The sequence below is a fragment of the Trichosurus vulpecula genome, chromosome 2 (assembly GCF_011100635.1).
Source record: "Trichosurus vulpecula isolate mTriVul1 chromosome 2, mTriVul1.pri, whole genome shotgun sequence".
NCBI classification, from domain to species: Eukaryota; Metazoa; Chordata; class Mammalia; order Diprotodontia; family Phalangeridae; genus Trichosurus; species Trichosurus vulpecula.
The window spans coordinates 83,451,018-83,472,858 of record NC_050574.1 but is presented as its reverse complement, the minus strand read 5'-3'; the positions used below and the strand labels follow the sequence as shown (position 1 = coordinate 83,472,858).

The window sequence follows — 21,841 nt, the reverse complement described above, 5'->3', positions numbered from 1 at the left end:
TTTCTGATTATGGGTTTAATCTTGTACCAATGCCAGTTTTGTAATAAATTACTTTTTAAGTAATACCAGAACAATTTTAAAAACTTCATATAATGAAGTTTTCATATACTTCACTTTTTTGCAAAAAAAAAAATTGACATAAAATCTGCAATGGTGATCGGCGAAATATGGTAATCCCTCTTTCACATAACAGACCTTCAAATATTTGATGACCACTGTGATCTCCATCTCTTATTACTCAAGCATTCTCATTTTTAGTCTAAATATTTTCAGCTTTTTTAACTTATTTTTGTTCGGCAGAATCTCAAGGCTAATCAACACGCTGGCCACCCTCTTCAAGAAACAACCTTCTCCAACCCCCCGAAGTCAAATCAATGTCCTTTCTAAAACTGAACTAAGACTTAAACACTCCAGGTATACTTGCAAAGTATAGCAGGATTATCCCCATCCTTATCCTGGACACCATGATGCTCTTAATGTTGTCTAAGAGGCCTTTATATTTTTTGATTGCCATTGTGAACAGCTTTGGATCCGCTATTACTTACTCTTAGTTCTTTTTCACATGGATAGCTTACTGTCTAACTATCTCCAATTATCTTTTTAATACAAAGTGAGTTGAATTTTTAAATATAGGCTTTGAATTTTTGCACAGGTGGGAAATGTACAAACCTGTGAATTCATTAGGATAGGAAATTCTTGGTATGGAAACCTCCTTTCATTGATGAAGACGGGGATCAAACCTATAACTTTATTTCTAAAGCAGAGACCTGGTTCTATCCTTCCTTCAATAAAAAATTTTCAGTCTCTAATTCCAATGTCAGAGAAAAAACTCTAATAATGGCCATGGCTAAAACTATGTGTCTCATTCTACTCGTTTAGTTCATCACTTCTCTGGGAGGAGATAGGTAGCCTTCTTCATTCTTCCCCTTCTGGAATTATGGTTGATCATTGAGTTGATTAGAGTTTTAAAATCTTTCAAACTTGTTCATTTTCCTAATGTTGTTCCAATGTGAATCGCTCTCCTGTTTCTGCTCAATTTGCTCTTTACCAGTTTATATGAGGTTTCCTAGGTCTCTCTGAAACTGCCCCCTTTGTCATTTCTTGAAATACAATTATATTTTATTACAATCCTACCATAATATGTTCAGCATACCCCAATTAATGGGTATCTCCTTGGTTTCCAGTTATTTATCACTGCAAAAAGAATTACTCTAAATATTTTTTATACAAATAGAACCCCTTCCTCTTATATTTCATTGGAAGTATAGGCCTAGTAGTGGTATCACTGGGAATGCACAGTATTGTAACTTTTTTGCCTATTTCTAAATCGTTTTTTCAGAATGGCTACATCAATTCACAGCTCCACCAACAGGACATGAATGTGCTTGTTTTCCTATAGCTCCTTCAACAACCATTTTTCTTTTGTTTTTCTTTGTTTATTTTTGTCAACTTTGCCAATCAGATGGAATTAAGGTAGAACCTCAGAGTTGCTTTAATTTGAATCTCTTTAACTATTTTTTTATTTGGATAAATATATTCAAATGGCTATACACAGATTGGATTCTATGTCTTGAAAACTGTCTGTTCATTGGTCATATTTCATTTGGGAAATAGAGTCAGTAATTATGATGTTTATTTAAGTTTAGGATAGTTGGAATAGCAGGAGTTTCCCAGGTGTAATTAATAAAATTTCAATAAACTGGGTGGGCTTGAGAGCTAATTGGTTAATTAAAAAGACAGAGATTACAATTTTAGTGATTTGTAAAGAAGTATTGGTACCTGCCCTTTGCCTTAGAATCTTGCTCTAAACCACTTGACTAGGAAACCTTAATTTCTGCTCTTGTATCTCTTTTATAACATTTTTATGCCATTTCTCTTATGCCATTTTTGGTTAGTAATGTGTTTTATTCATCCCATTTTCTTGTAGCACCCTTCCCAAAATACTATAGGAATCATCATCCCTTTGCTTGTAGGGGTGCAGCTGCAATTTCCCTCTACCCCTGACTTCTCAGCTTCTGACAGCTCTGCATCATTTGTGCAAAAATAAAAACTAGTATTTATATGGCCCTCTCAAGTTTCCCAAGTGTAGCGCCAATGCGATACCCACAGTGGCTACAGCGGTTTTGAATATGCCAGCATAGTTCTGAATCATAAAATGCAACAGACTCTCTTCATGGAAGACAGAACTAAAACATTTATTCCAACACCAGAAAGCCAAATCCATCATAGCAACATAGAAATCTATACACATTATCAATGCAGAGAGCACCAACACCCCCAAGCCTTCCCTCTGTTAGGGCCTTCCCACAAAAGAACTCCCTTAAGCAAAATCACTCCATCTCTCACTCACACTAATTCCTCTGCCTGCTCTCTCCTTCCCAGCTCTGACTGCTCTGTCTCACTTCCTGCACCACCCCTTCCTGCTCTACCATTCAGCAAGCTCCTCCCAACACAGGCTCATGTGACTCAGACTCACATGACTCAGCCTCATGTGACTCAGCAGGTCACATGGGCTTGTTAATAGATGGGAAAGATCTTCCTATTTTTATTAACATAACACCAAGTAAATTTTTACGTCCCTTATTTTATGTATGTATTCGATACTTACAACAACCCTATGAGATAATTGCTATTGTTACTTTCATTTTACGCAAGAGGCTACAAAATCCCAATGAGGTTATTTGACTTGTCCAGGATTTACACAACTATTAAGTGTCTGAGGCAAGATTTGAATTCAGGTCTTCTTGATTTGAAATACTGCACCTACCTGGCAACTTCCCATTGTGTTTCCCCCAAAAAAGACATGATTCACTTATTGGGGCTCATGGGATTTTGTCTGTGATGCATCATTTAACCTCCCCTACTTTCTCTTCTTCTGATTCTTGAAATTCCCCCTTAATCTTGACCCTGTTAAGGTTCTTTTTATGCCATGATGGGAGACATTTTGTTCTTTCTTTTTCCTTTATAATTTCTCTTTTAAATCTCTGTCTTTCTGTGTTTCTGTTTCTGTCTGCCTTTCTGTCTGTCTCTATAACTCTTACTCTCTCTCTCTTTGTCTCTCCGTCTCTGCCTCTTTCTCTTTCTCTCTCTCTGCCTCTCTCTCTGTCACTGTCTCTGTCTCTCTGCCTCTCTGTCACTGTCTCTGTCTCTCTGTCTCTGTCTCTCTCCCTCTCTCTCTCTCTCTCTCTCTCTCTGTCTGTCTCTCTCTCTCTCTTTCTCTCCAACACTATAACTAGACCTAGGATTTCATTTCTATAGGGCACCTCTTAGAGAGTAAATTTTTACCAATGCAGACTGGCACCTGTTTTGCAACATATAGTTGTAGAGTTTTCTGATAACACAGATATCAAGTAGCATGCTCAGGATCATATATTCAATATGTATCAGTGGCAAAAGTTGAACCTAGGTCTTCTTGACTCAGGGGCCAGTTCACTATCAATTACATCATCATTACACCATCCTGCCTCTCTTTTCTTTATAATTGTATTGATTGCTTGTCTTCCATGGCTAGTAGCTGGCTGTTTTCTGGTTACATAATCCACTTTACATTTTGTTCTGGAATACCTCAAAAATCTCTCTTTTGTTGAATGACCACATTTTGTCATTGATGATTAATAATAGATTTGCAGACTGTATCATTTCTAGTTGCAACTTGAGCTCCTCTGTATTTTGGAAGACAACATTCCATTTCTTTCCCCAATTTCTTGTGAATACACAATTGTGGTTTTCTATTTTCCTTCATATTTGTTTTTTTTTCTTTTTATGAACAATTTTTATTGAAGATTTTCATCATCTTTGAAAACAAAACACTGATACACAGTGACTCTCAGTGCCTTGTCACAAAGGCACAGTCCTTTCTCCTTTCGATCTGGACTTTCCTTTTCCTATTTGTACATGATTTCAAATCAACCTTATAAGTTACACAGCATATTTTTCTGCTTGTGAGATTCTCATTTTGTTGTCAAGTAAAAACAGTGATTACTTTTACCTATTGTGGTATGAATTTGCAGTGAGGCTTTGAGGCCAGAATTATAAGTCACATGTTTTAGAAATTGTTTGTACAGTGTATGCATTTAAGGGATAGAATTAAATACACTACATCAGTTCCTGAAAATTTGGGATATTTCCTTCCTCCCCAAAATTTCCCTGAGATACTATGATATCTTCTATTAACAGTTAAAGGGATGATGGGAATAGAGTATATATGATGGACTCTGCTAATGTGGTAAAGGAGAAACTGGCCTACTTGAATATTAATGAAAAGTTTATCTTTGAGTCAAGACAATCAAAAAAGCATATCTGGAGAATCAAAACATAAAAGGTCTTATTTTAAATATATCCATAACTTAAATACAAAACAAAATAAGGCCCACGGAGATTTACAGGTCTCAGGTTAGTATCTGATTGTCATAATAATTTTAAGAACTTCCAAGAAAGCTGCTAAGAGGTACTGCCATGACTCTATTGTGCAGCTTTCTCTATGTATACAGCTACATTATTTCCACAAACAATTATAATTTTAAAAATTTAAATTTAAACCCAATTCTTGCTATGTTCAGACTTTCATCTAAGATGTTACTAAGATCATGATCAGGAATAATCTTTAGGAGTTAGCATATTCCTATCTAGTAGAACACACTGATACTGATAAATTCAAGGACATTCAATGAGTGTTATTGAAATTAAGGACCCAAATATTCGAGTGTTTAAGAGAAATTACAGCAAACACTCTATATTCTTTGTCTTTCTTTTCTCTGACTGGACTTAAGTCAAGGAGAAAAGATTCATTATCCAGTTTGCACTCGGGCTCTGCCTGGCTCACAGTTTATACACAGAAACTATTGCTTGGATTAAGAAACTTCACTGTGAGACTTGAGATATAATGGTTTGGAAAGTTTCCTTAGCTTCTCCTGGGTTTGAAGTCCACGACTCTGTAGGGGAGTGAGGGCCATTGGAGGCAGGTGAGTTGGCCTTGGATATGGGATCTGATAATGCAATCCGATTTCAATTCCTACTGTACATTCATCTATACATTGTTTAATTAGTTCTGAATCTGTAAGATTTTTGTTTTTCTGGAACAACGTTCTGGCTTCATTTATAATGTACTGCTTTTCTCTGATAGTGTCCTCCATCTGCCCCGATGCCGCATGCCACCTCCTCGCAGGCCTGAAAATCCTGCAGTACAGACTGAGAACTTCTTGTCGGGTGGCTGTTGTCATCTAAGGAGTTAGGCCACATCAGGACCTTTAATTTTAGGGGACAGGAGAGGAAGTATGGCAGGCTGGGCAAAATTTCTTTGGGTTTATGTTCTCAGCATCTGCTTCTGTATCCACAAAGCAAAGTTCTCAGCACTCCCTGCCTCCAACCCTAGCGAGCCAACCGCGCTCTCCATCGGCCAGAGTAGACCACCTTCACCTCTTACACTTGCACTGTGTCCATCACGCCTGCCCACCCCCCCACCCCCCACAGTGCGAAGGAGGGGAGGAGGGAGTGTCGGCAGTCCCGCAGAGCCCTTTTCCTTCATATTTGAAGATTTTCTCCCTTCTGCTTATAAAATTTATTGTTTCAAGTCAATCAATCTACTGGATTTATTATGTAGTGGACCAATTGTTATATTTAACCAATACTTATATTGGAGTTTGAAACATATTGTATCCTTTTCTAATTGTGATCTATGAATTCTCACTACTTCCATATTCAGAAGGTCTGGACAGTTTTCTTGTAATATTTACTGCATTGTGGTAATAAGTTTGTTTTTTCCTTTGTTTTCTTTCTGCTTATTTTTTGGGGAAATAGATGGTCTTTATTACTGATTTGTTATTTTCAATGTCAGTACCTTGACTTCAATTTTCTTGCTTTTTCTGTCTTCCTCTAAAAAAATGTTCTACTTCTGTATTTTTGGCTTCTAAATATGTTAGTGATTTTCTCATAGCTTCTATTTCTTTTGAGAAATTCTACAGCATTTGTTTTTCTATATTGATATTTGTTTTTAAATTCTATGATATCCTCTTATAAGTCAAACCTGCTTCTCAGTAGTTCATGTATCTGTATGTCTTCATTTTTCTTTGTTTTTCTATGAAATTAATGTACTCCTAAAATAGAAAGATTAACATCCTATACAATTATCATATTATCATTTTTACCTTTTTTGTAATTTGTCTAACTTTTTACTTCAGAACTTATTCAGTATCTCATTTGTTACATATATTTATTAATGATAGAATTTTATTGATAATGGTAACTTGAATTTCAATATATAGTAGTTTATTGTCTCTCTTAAGTGTATGAACTCTCATGCAAGTATTCAACATCTTTCTTTTTATCATTGTCTTATGTATAGTAAATTTTATTTTAGCCCTTAAGTTTTACTCTATGTTTCTTAATTTTTCAAATGCATTCTTTGCTGTGCAGCAAATTATTGGGTTTTGTTTTCTATAGATCCTTCCATGCTCTCAAGCTTATTTTTTATTTTGAGAATTTATAATTCTTGTTTATTTTTTTAACATCACATTTTTTCTTTTGTTTTATAGACAATTATATTTAAATGTCTTCTTTAATCTCTTATAATTGAGCAGTAGCCCTAAACTATAAAAGTTAATTTTCCTTTTGGCTGAAGGATTTTCTCTTGTCTACTTAAAATCCTTGTTGTTTGAGAGTTGATTTATGAAATTCAACTATCACATTCTGTATTTTGGAATTTGCCTCTCCTGATATATTCTATCAATCAATATTTTATTCTTTTTTAGTACTTATGAGTAATTATCTTATTTTATTTACTTCTTTTTGGGATTAAAGCTTTCTAATTCATTACATTTTTCAAATACTATGAGCTTTAAGCAATTCTGTGCATATCATATTCAATATTAGTCACTTTGGCATGTATAGAAGTCATGTGTTATATTTTGGTTGAGCTAAGGTGGCAAAATGGATAGACTGTAGGGCTTGCAATCAAAAAGACCCGTGTTCAAATCTTAGCATAAATACTTAATAGCTTGTACCCTTGGACAAGTCACCTAATCTCTCTGTGTCAGTTTCCTCTTCTATCATTAGGATAATAATATTACCTACCTCACATGTTAAAGCACATGTAAAGTAATTTACAAACCTTAAATCACCATATAAATGGTAGCTATCATCATCATCATCATCATTAGAAGATAACTTGGCAGAACGGAAATGGAAGTACCCAAGAATTCAAAGTTAGAGGACCTGGGATCAATTCTGAACTTGCATATGCACTGTCAAATGTGAATGTTGGGAAGTCATTTAAGCTTTATTTGGACATTGTTTTCCTCATCTGTAAAGGGAGGGCACTGGAGACGATTACCTTTGAGTTTCCTCTCAGATCTAGATCCATGATCATATGATCTATGAGAGTGTCCTAAAATATTTTGCTTTGGAGCTTCCAGGGGCGGAGCCAAGATGGCAGCAGGAAACCAGAGACTAGCGTGAGCTCCCTGCCGAGTCCCTCCAAAAACCCATAAAAAACGGCTCTGAACCAATTCTAGAACTGCAGAACCCACAAAAACAGCAGAGGGAAGCAGAGGTCCAGCCCAGGACGGCCTGGATGGTCTCTGGGTGAGGTCTATCTGACATGGAGCTGGGAACTGAGATCTGGGAATGGAGTGGAGCAGAGCCCAGCATGAGCTGCACGGACCAACCAGACCAGGAGCCGGGCGGTGCATGCCTTAGCGCCCTGAATCACTGAGCTGCGGCAGTTACCAGACCTCTCAACCCACAAACACCAAAGACATCAGAGAAGGTTAGTGGGAAAAGCTGTGGGAGTAGAAGGAGTTCCCAGTTCAGCTACCAGCCCCGGGGACAGCAGAGGTGGGGCAGCTACAGCTGCTGTTGCTTCTGACCCCAGGCCCACCTGGTGGGAGGAATTAAGTGGCAGATCAGAGCAGGAGTGCACAGCCTGCTGAAGATTTAAGCCCAGTCTGGGTTGGGGGTTCTTGGGGAAGGAGTAGTGCTGGTGTGGCAGAGCTGGCACCTCCCCCCCAAACATGGAACATAGAACTCTGTAGTCTACAAGCAGTCATACCCCACTGAAAAACTCAAGGGTCAAGTCAGTTGGTTGGGAATATGGCCAGGCAGCGAAAACATACCCAGATTCAGTCTCAGACTTTGCATTCTTTCTTTGGTGACAAAGAAGACCAAAACATACAGACAGAAGAAGTTAACAAAGTCAAAGAGCCTACAACCGAAGACTCCAAGAAAAACATGAACTGGTCCCAGGCCATGGAAAAGCTCAAAAAGGATTTGGAAAAGCAAGTTAGAGAAGTAGAGGAAAAATTGAGAAAAGAAATGAGAAGGATGTGAGAAAACTATGAAAAACAAGTCAATGACTTGCTAAAGGAGACCCAAAAAAATACTGAAAAATACACTGAAGAAAACAACACCTTAAAAAATAGACTAACTCAAATGTCAAAAGAGCTTCAAAAAGCCAATGAGGAGAAGAATGCCTTGAAAGGCAGAATTAGCCAAATGGAAAAGGAGGTCCAATGGACTACTGAAGAAAATACTACCTTAAAAATTAGATTGGAGCAAGTGGAAGATACTGACTTGATGAGAAATCAAGATATTGTAAAATAGAACCAAAGGAATGAAAAAATGGAAGACAATGTGAAATATCTCATTGGAAAAACCACTGACCTGGAAAATAGATCCAGGACAGATAATTTAAAAATTATTGGACTACCTGAAAGCCATGATCAAAAAAAGAGCCTAGCTATCATCTTTCAAGAAATAATCAAGGAGAACTGCCCTGATATTCTAGAGCCACAGGGCAAAATAGAAATTGAAAGAATCCATCGATCACCTCCTCAAATAGATCCCAAAAAGAAATCTCCTAGGAATATTGTCGCCAAATTCCAGAGCTCCCAGATCAAGGAGAAAATACTGAAAGCAGCCAGAAAGAAACAATTTGAGTATTGTGAAAACACAATCAGAATAATACAAGATCTGGCAGCTTCTACATTAAGAGATCAAAGGGCTTGGAATACAATATTCCGGAGGTCAATGGAGCTAGGATTAAAACCTAGAATCACCTACCCAGCAAAACTGAGTATTATGCTCCAAGGCAAAATATGGACTTTCAATAAAATAGGGGACTTTCAAGCTTTCTCAGTGAAAAGACCAGAGCTGAATAGAAAATTTGACTTTCAAACACAAGAATCAAGAGAAGCATGAAAAGGTAATCAAGAAAAAGAACAAGAAAAAGAAATTGCAAGGGACATACTAAAGTTGAACTGTTTTGTTTACATTCCTACATGGAAAGATGTCGTGTATGATTCATGAGACCTTAGTATTAGGGTAGCTGAAGGGAATATGCATATGTGTATATATATATATATATGTAATATGTGTATATATATGTTTATGTATATATATTATATATATATAAGTGAATGTGTATGTATGTATATATGTATGTATATATGTATGGGTATATATGTATATATATATATATATATATATAGAGAGAGAGAGAGAGAGAGAGAGAGAGAGAGAGAGAGAGAGAGCAGACACAGGGTGAGTTGAAGATGAAGGGAAGATACCTAAAAGAAATAAAATCAAATTAAGGGATGAGAGAGGAATATACTGAGAGAGGGAGATAGGGAGAGATAGAATGGGGTGGATTATCTCGCATAAAGGTGGCAAGAGGAAGCTGTTCTGGGGGAGGAGGGGAGAGGGCAGGTGAGAGGGGAATGAGTGAATCTTGCTCTCATCAGATTTGGCCTGAGGAGGGAATACCATACATACTCAATTTGGTATCTTGCCACACAGGGAAGAAGAGGGAAGAAGAAACAAAAGGGGGGGGATGATGGAGGGGAGGGCAGATGGGGCTGGAGGTAATCAAAAACAAACACTTTTGAAAGGGGACAGGGTCAAGGGAGAAAATTCAATAAAGGGGGATGGGTTGGGAAGGAACAAAATACAGTGAGTCTTTCACAACATGAGTGTTGTGGAAGGGTTATACACAATGATACACATGTGGCCTGTGTTGAATTACTTGACGTCTTAGGGAGGGTGGGTAGGAAGGGAGGAGGGGGAAGAATTTGGAACTCAAAGTTTTAAAAACAGATGTTCAAAAACAAAAAAAAAAAGTTTTTGCATGCAACTAGAAAATAAGATACACAGGCAATGGGGCGTAGAAATTTATCTTGCCCTACAAGAAAGGAAGGGAAAAGGGGATGGGGGGGGGAGTAGGGTGACAGAAGGGAGGGCTGACTAGGGAACAGGGCAACCAGAATATATGCCATCTTGAAGTGGGGGGGGAGGGTAGAAATGGGGAGAAAATTTGTAATTCAAACTCTTGTGAAAACCAATGCTGAAAACTAAATACGTTAAATAAATAAATTAAATTTAAACTCAAAAAAAGAAAAAAAATATTTTGCTTTGTTTCAGTTCTGTCATGTTTTCTTCCATTTCCCTGTTTTTGAGTGGAAATGTATTTTTGAGTTCAGAGTTTCTACTATTTTGGAAAGCTGTATTGTCTATGTGATATTATTTGTTTTTTATTATTGATTTCTTCTCTGAGAGCTCTAATTTGCATCCTAATTTCTTTTATTTTTAAATGTTCTCTTTCTCTTTGGAAATATTCCAGAATTTCATTTTGTTTTTCCATTATTTTTCAAAATACTACAGAACTTGTCCTACTTTTTTATTGTTTCTAGTTCATTTTCTATCCCTGCGTAATATTTGTTGTGTTTTGTCTTTATGTGTTTGGATATACATTCATACATACATACATGTTTTCCCTCTCCCTTTTGGTGTCTCATTGATCTGCTTGTTGACTGGGTCTATCTCCAACATTTCTCTTTCAGCCTTGTTGTCTTCCTCCTTTCTTTTCCAGGTAGCTCTGTGTTAAATCTTTGCAATATTTGACCTTTACCCTCAACCACTGACACCCATTTCTCCTTTCTAGGAATGGATGACTTCAATTATTTCCTTTTTTGAGGGACTGAAGTGCTCTGCTAGCTACCTGCCACATGGAAATTCCTTCATTTATTATTACAGCTGGGTCCAGACCCACATCACTGATGAGCATTTGAAGTATGGTTCTAGATTCCTGGGTCTCCCTATTTCTCTATTTGATTGCCCCTTTACCTCAGAGATGGCCAATTTCAACGATCTCTCCTCATTACAGGATATTTACAGTGATAAGGCTGAGTCACTGCTAAAGTGAAGACGGCAGAAAATGACATTTGCGATGAAAATGCTCCGAATTAGAGGCTTTTCTGGGTCTTTGGCATTGGGCATGGAGTGGTTTAAGTTGGGACTAGTGATTAGATCTCTCAGCACTCTGATTTTATTTTACAAGGCTTGTATAGACTTTTCCCTTTTCTTCTGCCTATATATTTGACTAATGTGAATATTTAGCCCATTTTGCTTTTTTGAGTTACTAGAGATGAGTTATAGAGAAAAACACTCATCACCATCTTACGGAAGTTTCAACTGCACAGAAATTTTGAAACAACAACTCCCTCTGCTACAATTTCATTTTTTTTGAAAAAAAAGCAAGTACAAATCCACATTTTAAGAATATATGTTACAGTTTACTTGCTTAAAACTTATGTATAGAACGTAAGGGAAATGAAAGAAGGAACATACAAATCAAAACAAAAAATAACCTGTAATTGGTGAATAAGAATCAGGTCAAATAGATCAAAATCTAGAATGAACTAAGCTTTTAAATGAAGGGCTATGACAAAAAAATGTGCAGAAGCAAAAGTTAAACTATGTCAAGAGTAAGTGAAGAGGAAATGTATTAGCTTACTGTTAAGAGACAAGAGGATTATCTTGACCAATGATGGAGAAGGCATTTCATATCCATCTAGCCCATTAAGGAAAGAATTCTTTATACAAAAAACAATAAAATGGACTTTTTTTTCCTAAGCAGAATTAAAGACATTTGTAATGGGTTGCCAAGACAAAAAAGAGTGCCTGAATTTACTATTGGTTCTTATTCTCATTTCTGTATTCCTACAATCTACACAGTAAACTTTCTCTGTTTTCATAAAGGTCGAGCTATTGCTCTGTCCTCATTAAGAGTAATTCAAATGATAATTTCACTGACATGATTCCTCAGCTTTGGGAAAAAAACTAATTAATCAACAAATTGAAGGTTGTTCATTGCCCATTTTCTTATACCACTCCAGGCACTAAAATCTCTAGTCTTCACACTATCCCCTGATGTTGGCTCTATATAGGCCAAAAAATCGTGGCAAGTTGAAGCCAAGGGAATAGAGTCAAGGCAGAACCCATCCAGAGTAAGGCAGTGAGATGACAAAGCTCATTAAATCCTCCCACCTAGTAGAGAATTATATTTCTTTTGTCTTCATCAACGGATTTCTGATTCAGATGCCATGGGACTTGGCATCGTTGGATCCTGAAAAAAGCCTTATAACACAATCCCGGATCTGCTTGGTTTTCACACCATAAACAATGGGGTTCATAGTTGGGGGAAGAAGGAGGTAGATGTTGGCCATAATAATATGGAGAGAGTGGGGAACCTTGTGACCCCCAAAACGGTGTGCAAAAAACGAAAAGAAAGCTGGGGTATAAGAGAATACAATGGCACAGATGTGAGATGTACATGTCCCAAAGGCTTTTTGTCGAGCATCTGCTGATGACAGTTTGACCACAGCCCGGAGGATCATAGTGTAGGACACTGTAATGCAGAGAATATCAAAGCCCCCAATCAAGAGGGCAACCATGAGACCATACACAACATTGATTTTAACATTGCCACAGGAAATCTTGGCCACAGACATATGGTCACAGTAGGTGTGGGGGATGACGTTGCCTCGGCAGAAGGGCAGTCGCTTGGTAAGGAATGTGAATGGGGTGATAAGTATCACTCCCCTCATGAATGTAATGAACCCAGCATTGGCAATGACAGGATTGGTGAGGATGGTGGCATAGCGCAGTGGGTAGCAGATGGCCACATAGCGGTCCAGAGCCATGAGCATAAGGACCCCAGACTCCATCCCTGTGAAGGTGTGGATAAAGAACATCTGTGTCAGACAAGCATTAAAATCAATCTCCTTGAGGTTAAACCAGAAGATCCCAAGTGTATTAGGCAGTGTGCTTGTGCACATGACCACATCAGTGAAGGAAAGCATGGCAAGAAAGAAATACATAGGCCTATGCAGGGTCTCCTCATAACGGATGAGGTAGAGAAGCCCACTGTTCCCCACCATGGCTACAATGTACATGGAGCAGAATGGCAGAGAAATCCAGATATGCTTGTCCTCTAGTCCTGGAACTCCATTCAGGATGAAGGAAATTGGAGTCAGAGTAGTGCTGTTGATCCTTTGCATAATGGGTATGGGAAAGTCCTTTCAGCTTTCAGTTCCTCTGTCTTCCTCTAGTGGAAGAGAATGTGGGAAAAAAATGTCCTGTTTCCATTTCCACTTTAATCCAATATAAAAGAATTAATTAAACTCAAAGCCTTTCATAATATTTCACAGTTACCTTAAAGGTGTGTAATAATAATGTAAAGATCTTTTTAGCGTGAGTCCAGGGATTGCATTGCTGGTTTTTACTTATATATGTACAATATTGTATATAACATGTATACACATGCCATTCAGTGCATATGTAATAAAATATAAATGTAATAATAGAGACATTCTTCACAGTCTAAGCCTAGAGAATTCATGCCTGTAGACCTTTTTTTGAACATATACATGTGCATACATGTACATATATATGTATATACATTTAATATTTGCTACACCCACAAGTGTGCATATTTTTCTACTTCAGGGAGAAATTAAATCATACATTGTCATGTCAATTCCTCCTGTTTTTTCTGAGATGTTCAAAAATTCATAAAAATCTGTTTCTTATTTAGTTGCCTAATGTGAACAAAGTTTATAACTTTGTAACAAACTTTTAGTCGTAATGACTGAAGCCTAAAGTCTCCACCATCTGCACCTGACCTCTCAGTACAACCTAATACTAATGCCCTTCATTCCGTACACAGCAGTTTATCAGGACTACTCAGAAAAAGAGAATTCAGGAATAAAAGTGACCTCAGGGAAAATTTCGTCTACTCCCTATTAGACTAAGAACTCCCCTCCACATGAAGAACAGCAATGATGGAGAACTCACTACATCCCAAAGTAACTATTCTCCTTTAGGATACCTGTAACTTTCTAAGATTTTGGGGGGAGGGTCAAGGTAATTGGGGTCAAGTGGCTTGCCCAAGTACATGTGTCAAGTGTCTGAGGCCGGATTTGAACTCAGGTTCTCCTGACTACAGGGCCAGTGCTCTACTCACTGCACCACCTAGCTGCCCCAGGATAACTGTAACTTTCAATATGCTTTCCCTTAAACAAATCTAACTGTCTTTGCAACTCTAGCCATTGTTCCTAACTGTGCCCTCTGGTGCCATGTGGAATAAATCTAATCCCTCTTTCATGTAAAAGACCTTCAAATATTTGAACACAGCTGTGATCTAAATCTCTAAATCTAAATTCAAACATTCTCCTTTCCAAGCTAATTTTTAGCTCTTTTAACCAATTTTATATGGTAAAACCTTGAGGTCAATCAACAGGCTGATCACCCTCTTCAAGCAACAACCTCCTCCCACCCCCCAATTCAAATCAATGTCCTTCTTAAAACTGAAATGAGACTTCAATAATCCAGGTATACTTGCAGAATATAGCAGGGTTATCTCCATCCTCATCCTGGTTGCTAAGATACTCTAAATGTTGTCTAAGAGACCTTCATCTATTTTGAATGTCACTGTTGACTCATAAAACCTTGTGAATCCATTATAACGCTTAGGTCTTTTTCATATGGATGATTTACTATCTAATTATGCTTCCAATTGTCTATTAAACACGAGGGAAGTTGAATTTTTAAACATAGGCTTTGAATTTTTTTTTAGATGTGGGGAAAGGTACAAATCTGTGAGTTCATTAGTGTGGGAAATTCTTCATATGGAAACCCCCTTTCACTGATAAAGTATTATTTTTACTTGATTTTACCTAATTTTGCTGATTTTACCTAATGTTTACTTGAATTATTTCTAAAGCAGGGATCTGACCCTATCTTTCACTTAATCAAAATTTTTCTGTCTCTAATGCCTCTAAGAGAAAATACAAATCCTTGTGTTTGACATCTGTAACCTTGCATAGTCTGGCTCCTGCCAGTCTTTCCAGATTTATTTCACATTATTACCCCTTCACATAATCTCTATTCTAGTCGAAATAGCCTATTTACTTTTCCCCATTCATAATGTTCCCTCTTCTGCCTCTGTGACTCGGTATGGTTTTTTCTACATCTGTCAGATGTTCACCATTCTCAGCTCTGTCTCTTTCAGTTCCTTGCTCCATTTAACTCTCAGCTCCATGTGAGATCTCCTATACAAGGTCTTTCCTACTCCTCCTCAGTTTTTAATGCCCCCTTCGAAATTACTTGGATATGAATGCATGTGTGTTTGTGTCTCTACTATACATGTGGATACACATACATACATACATTCATATATGTTTCCATTTTCCACAAATAAAGCTAGTCTTTGCTTAGTTGAATTTACTGCTTGATTCAGCTTCCAGTTTTGTGGATTCTTATAATTATTTGGTATTGAAAGGATCTGGTGATCCTACTCACCAGCATAACAATCTGGAAGTTATCTCATCCAGTATGAGAAATGATTATCTCTTGTATTTAATATCTAATTGTTGAATAAGGGACCAAGGTTTTTTTTTTTCCCTTTTCCACTTCCTCATGCATAAATCAATCAGTGTGGGGAATCATGGGCAGAGACTCTAATCAGTAAAGACAGTAAAGTAATTCTAAGTTTAGGTGAATGGGTGGATTCCTGCTCATTTTGTTTGTTCAGAGATCTGGGGAAAATGTGGATTCTCCTTTTTGTCACAGGGGAGAAATGGCAATTGATAAGTCTCTTTGACCAAGATTTGGGTGTTCGGTGTTACCTACCTAAAGATCATTGGAATAAGTCCACCTCATTATAACATTCATTTTCTTTCATTACTTTTGAACCAATCAGAGTCCATTGGCACCCTCAGGCACACCCACCTTTCCAAGAGCATCTAAGCATTGAGGTGGCACGAGAGGTCTTTGGCATTCCAGATTGTCACTAACTCTTCTATTAATAAAATACTAGCATTATTAATAAAATGATTAATTACCTGGAAACTATGTCTCTAGAACTTTTAAAACAACAATCATAAGGTTACATTATTTTACCACACATTATCATCTTGTATTAAAACGACAAAAAAAGCTGGACTCATTAACGGAAATCTGAGTTTTCTGTGGTTAGCTATTCACATATTCTCTTACTACCTCAGAACAGTACCAAGTGACCTCTCTTTCTGCTTTTATCTTGTGAATTTTCTGGGAAGAGAGACAGTGGAATGTAGACATCATTCATAGTCAGAAGACCTGGCTTTGAATCCTGACTCTAAAATGTACTAGGCACATACATATTCTTGTGTCCTCAGGCCCTCAGCTAGGGGCAGCTAAGGGCTTGCTGCAACTAGATGGGGCGATAGGTAGAGTACTTGGCCTGATGTCAGGAAGACTCATCTTTCTGAGTTAAAATCTTACCTCAGACACTTAGTAACTGTGTGACCCTGGGTAAGTCACTTAATCTGGTTTACCTCAGTTCCTTATCTATAAAATGAGCTGGAGAAGGAGATGGCAAACCACTACAGTATCTTTGCCAAGAAAACCCAAAATGGGGTCAGGAAGAGTCGGATACCATGAAACAACTCAACAACAAGAGCTGGGCTTCAGTTTCCTCATCTAAAAATGAGGGGGCTGAATTCAATGGTCTGTGTGGTCTTTTGCCCATCTAAGTTGTGTGATTCTATGTAGAACAATAAATAGAGATTTTTGTACCTGGACAAAGCTCAGGAAAGGTGCTTTCTCAGCTGGGGACATATAGGGAAAGAAATCCTGGATACAAAGGTAAAATGAAGGAGGAGGAGCTCACACCTATGGATCATCGGCTTGTTTCAGTTCAATCCAATCCAGTCCAAGTAGCATTTAAATTCTTTATATGTGCAAAGCCCCACATCAGATGCTGGGGATACAAAAACAAAGCAAATTCCAGAAACAATGTCCTTGCCCTTGAGGAGTTTATAATTTTCTAGGGGGAACAAATAAGCTACTAGATACATGTACCTGTTCAATTTAGAAAAAGGCTGGAGGAATAATCATCAATTAAGTCAACAAGGAAAGCCTTGTCACCGTGGGTGGAAAGAAATAGTTGAAAGTAAGAAATATTATGTAAGTAGAATCTACAAGACTAAGAACTGAGTGGATATTGCAAGTGAGAGAGAAAAAAAAAGAATCAAAAGTGACACTGAAGAGATACGATACATAGAATATTGAACCTGGAGGCAGGAAGTCCTAATTTGAATTCTACCTTCCTAATTAAGTGGCTGCTTATATAGGCAGGTCACTGAACTTCTCAGAGTCTCAGCTATCTAATCTAGTAAATGATTTAATAATAGTGCTTAACTCATAGAGCTAATAAGAGAATTGAATGAGGTAATCTATTCAAAGTACTCTGCAAACCTTCAAAATTGATAGAAAGCAAAGCTGAAAGGATAACACTGCCATTAACATAGGAAGGGAAGTTTGTTGATTACCTGAGTTTGGGAAAAACTAATGAGCTCAGTCTTGTTCAGGTAGAGATGGGTCTGGTTGAAGATGTCCAGTAGGCAGCTGGTGATGTAGAACCTGAGTGCAGAGAACTGATTTTTATCAATCTAGAAATTATCTTCAAAGAGCCATTTGAATATTCATTTGGGAAATCCTGTGATCAGAGAAATAGGAAAGAGCAGGGAAACTGCATCCTGGAAAGAATCCTAGCACATTCATTATTAGTGCACATAGCACAGATAATGATCAAATAAAGGAGACTGAGATGGGATGGTCAGATCTGGAGGAGGAAAAGGAGGATTGTCATGAATGTTGAAGGTAAAGAGGATGGAATGGACAATAAAAACTATTGTTGCACAGAGGCTGAAGATTAGGAAAAGACTATCAGGTTTAAAGAAGAAGATTGTGGACAACCTTGGAGAGCATGATTTCAGTGGAGTGCAGAGATCAAGACCTAGATATCAAAGATTAGAGAAACCAAACAAGCCAAATATAGACTGACCCCCCCCCCACCCCTCCCCAGTTCCCTGTGGAGGTAAATTGTGAAAAAGAAAATAGATAAAAGACCAAAACTTCTTGCTTAACTAAGTATTATTATTGTTTTTGTTGCTATTAACTAGGTGTTGTAGGGAAGCCCTATGTAACCAGCCCAGGGTGGGTGTTAGGGGAAGTTCTTACACTTTTCTTGGCCCTCCTTCATCTCTACCCACACCTCAACCATTTCTGTTCACATTCAGGTATGGTCCCAGCACTCTTCTTTGCTTCCTTCTTGAAGTAGTAAGGTGGTAAAGCCTAGCTCCAGGTAGAGGGAAGCAAAAACTTGGCACTCTGCCAAGTTACAGAAGGTGTGAGAAGGTAAATAAGAGTCACCTGTCAACTGGAGCAGAGCATATATTTATCTAAGTGGTGTCCCCAACATCATCAAGTGTGGGGAGGAGGTGGAAACAAGAAGTGCATGTTTGTGTTGGGGAGTTTTAGTGATCATTCCCGATGACTATACTATGCCTTAATCTGCCTTTAAAACTCATGCCCAAACCATGTCCTAGCACACAACCTCTGCTTTTTGCTCTCCTCTCTCCCTCCCTCATTTTGGTTATTAATGCCTTTACTCATACTTTCTTTCTCCTCTTCCCCTTTTCTTCCTTCCCTCTACTTATGAAAATAACGCTGATGTTTCAAAGCACAGGAAGTCTTACTTCATCCAGTGGAATTCCTTTGACTGATGCAGTTCTTACTATATTTTTGCCTCCCCAATTAGACTGTAATATCCTCTAGAATGCCATCCCCATAAAACAGTATACTTTCCGAGAGACAGAATACTGTGGTACGCAGCTAGACTCAGATTCAGAGTCGAGTCATTGGTTCCAATCCACCTCAGATACATATAGATTAAGTCATTTGGGGGCAAATTACTTAACTCTAAAGTGCCCTAGAGTTCCACATACCAAAAAAACTAGGTAGAATAGTGAATAGAATCCTGTTCCTGGAGTCAGGAAGACCCGAGTTCAAATTCTGCCTTACTAGCTTACTAGCTACGTGATCTTGGGAAAGTCATTTCATTTCTATCTCAGTTTCCCTATCTGTAAAATGGGGATGGAGGGTAGCACCTACCTCCCAAGGCTACCATGAGGATCAAATATTTGTAAAAGTGCTTAGCACAGTGCCTGATACCTAGTAGGTACTATATAAATTCTATAGTGATTATTACTATTATTAAAAAGAATATGATTTTAAGAAAAATCCTCATAGTATTTAGTAGAGATCTGAGAATGCAGCACTTTGGTGTTCTGATACATTTTCACTGTCAGAACACACTACACCAGTGTAATTAGAACCCAGCCCTTTCATGCATTGAAATCCTAAGTCATTTTACCCATTCCTCTATAGAGGATACATCCAATATGTGGGAGGCATTTCTTTCTTTCTTTATTTTTATTTATTATTCATTACACTATCTCAAGCTAAAATACCTGAAATACAAAGTCAGTACTCAAAAAGCTGAGATAGTTTAAAAATTGGGGATGTAGGGATTTCAATCACTGGTGGCTGCCTGAGTTTTGTACCTAGCAAGCCCATATCTAGAAAGTTCTAGACATGATACACTATTTATAATACTTGGTTTGTTTTATTCCCCCAATTTTCAGCCCTTACTCCCACCACCTCTGACAATTTTTTTTAAAAATATCATTTGAATTTACTTCACCAAACATTTATTGTGCACCTACTAATGTATGCCATCTTCCATTGTTCTGTTTACATTCCATCTTTGATGAAACTATATTATTTGTTCAGCAGGTATAACATCAGCCAGTAAAGAGAAAGTGATGAGCCAACCCCGAGATTCCCCTCTGGTGAACAGTGATGCTGGGGATGAGACTTCCTACCTTTGGCACTTGGAGATGACAGAGGAAAGCCAAGGGAATTCAAGCCAGGATCCATTATCCTCCCAAAGAGTCCTGAAAATGACTTCAACTTTAAATGGTATCTGAACTAATGGCAGTTGACTGCCCTACATTCCAAGCACATAGATGACTCTTTTACCTAGTGGGTTATGCACACAAAGAAATAAGAATTTTCAGGAAGCCTCTCTCCTTTCATTCCTCTATCTCCCCTACTCAAGTGTCCAATCTGGAATCCTAAAACCAAACAGAGCTCTCTGAAAGTAGGGGAAACTGTTTGAAACCAGTCTCAACCCTCTCTGCTCTTCTTCCCATATATCAGAATTACTCTCTATTTGCTGTCCCCAACAGTCATTGGCCTTCTACTCATGGACTAGATGGCTGTGCAAACAGATGATCTTGGATTAGGTTCTAGCAGGTTGCTGTGTTATCTTGAGTAACCTAGGATATGAAAGTTTCCCCTATCTGAAAGTCCATACCCAAAATCTCCTTGCTAGAGATATTTATAGTGTCCCTTTGGGGAAGTTTCAGAGCAGCAAAGGCCCAGTTGCTCATATCAAAATCAGCCTTTTCTCTGGGGACACAGCCATTCCCACCATGCCTAAGGAAAGAGTTTAATCTAAAATAATCAATGTTTAAAGACATAAATAACAGCTAATATTTATATAGCGCTTGGGAGGTATGTGGTGCAATGGAGAGAGTGTAGGATCTCCAGTGAGGAAAACATCTTCCTGAGTTCAAATCTGGCCTCCGACACTTAATAGCTGTGTAACACCTAGTAAGTCACTTAACCCTGTTTGACTCAGTTTCTTCATCTGTAGAATGAGTAGAAGAAGGAAATGGCAAACCAGTCCAATATCTTTGCCAAGAAGACCCCAAATGGGGTCACAAAGAGTTAGACACAACTGAAATGAACAACATGAACTGAAGAACATCAACACTTGTGCCAGGGACATGACACTAATATTTCATTTGAACCTTACAAAGACCCTGGCAGGGAGGTTCTACTTTAAAGATGAGGGAACTGAGACAAAGGGATGTTAAGTAGCTTGCTCATGTTCACACATCTAACAAGTATCTGCAAGTGGATATGAACTTTGGTCTTCCTGACTCTAGGTCCAGTACTTTATCCATTATACCATCTACCTGCCCCTAAAATTAGAGAAAAATTGCAACAAACCTCTTATTTTTTTGTCCTTATCCAGTGAGTGACTGAGACAACAACTTGAAAATCTGCAAAATTGTGTTATCGCTTGATAAGTGTTGGCTGCCTTACATTATATTGAATGCTAGTTCAAAGTAAGAAAAGCTGGAGTGTAGCAGTTCTAGTCACTGGCCCCAAATAACAACTTTTCTCTGAGGGGGTAGGTCAGGACAGGATGGGGAGACTTTCTTCACTAGAGTATACACACACAAGAATAGAGGACTTGTCTTTTTTTAGAAAGGTATTAAAGAGTTAGGAAAATCTAGTGATTTGAAGAGGAATCTGTTTCATTCCACTTTGAAAACTACATGACCCTAAGTACCAAGTCATTTCTATGTTTTCAGATGACACTATTACTTCTCTTCCCCCTCCCTCTCACCCCCTTTCCCCTCAATAAATGCCAATAAGAAAGATTTCTAATTTTTAAAGGTACCAAGTTTGCCCAAAGAGAGCTTACCTACAGAGACAGAATGTGGACCTGTGATTTCATTGGCATGGGGGACTCCCAGTTAAGGAAATTCCCTCTACCAATGCAGGTCAATTACCTTCTCTGTAACTTGAGTCTTAGAGAACTGGTATCAGA

General features: G+C 38.0%; 2 protein-coding genes across 2 annotated transcripts; both read right to left on the bottom strand.

Moving 5' to 3' along the window:
- Positions 1-4,850: 4,850 nt before the first annotated feature.
- On the bottom strand, positions 4,851-5,219 carry LOC118839770 (LYR motif-containing protein 1-like). The gene has a single exon (XM_036747292.1). The coding sequence runs from the start codon at positions 5,217-5,219 to the stop codon at positions 4,851-4,853; it is 369 nt and encodes a 122-aa protein (XP_036603187.1).
- A 7,143-nt stretch (positions 5,220-12,362) lies between these two features.
- On the bottom strand, positions 12,363-13,328 carry LOC118839270 (olfactory receptor 52N4-like). The gene has a single exon (XM_036746718.1). The coding sequence runs from the start codon at positions 13,326-13,328 to the stop codon at positions 12,363-12,365; it is 966 nt and encodes a 321-aa protein (XP_036602613.1).
- Between the last annotated feature and the right edge of the window lie 8,513 nt (positions 13,329-21,841).

Bases quoted from the DNA above. Each gene is read 5' to 3' on its own strand.
- LOC118839770 (XM_036747292.1), bottom strand. From the start codon at position 5,219: ATGACAACAGCCACCCGACAAGAAGTTCTCAGTCTGTACTGCAGGATT.
- LOC118839270 (XM_036746718.1), bottom strand. From the start codon at position 13,328: ATGCAAAGGATCAACAGCACTACTCTGACTCCAATTTCCTTCATCCTG.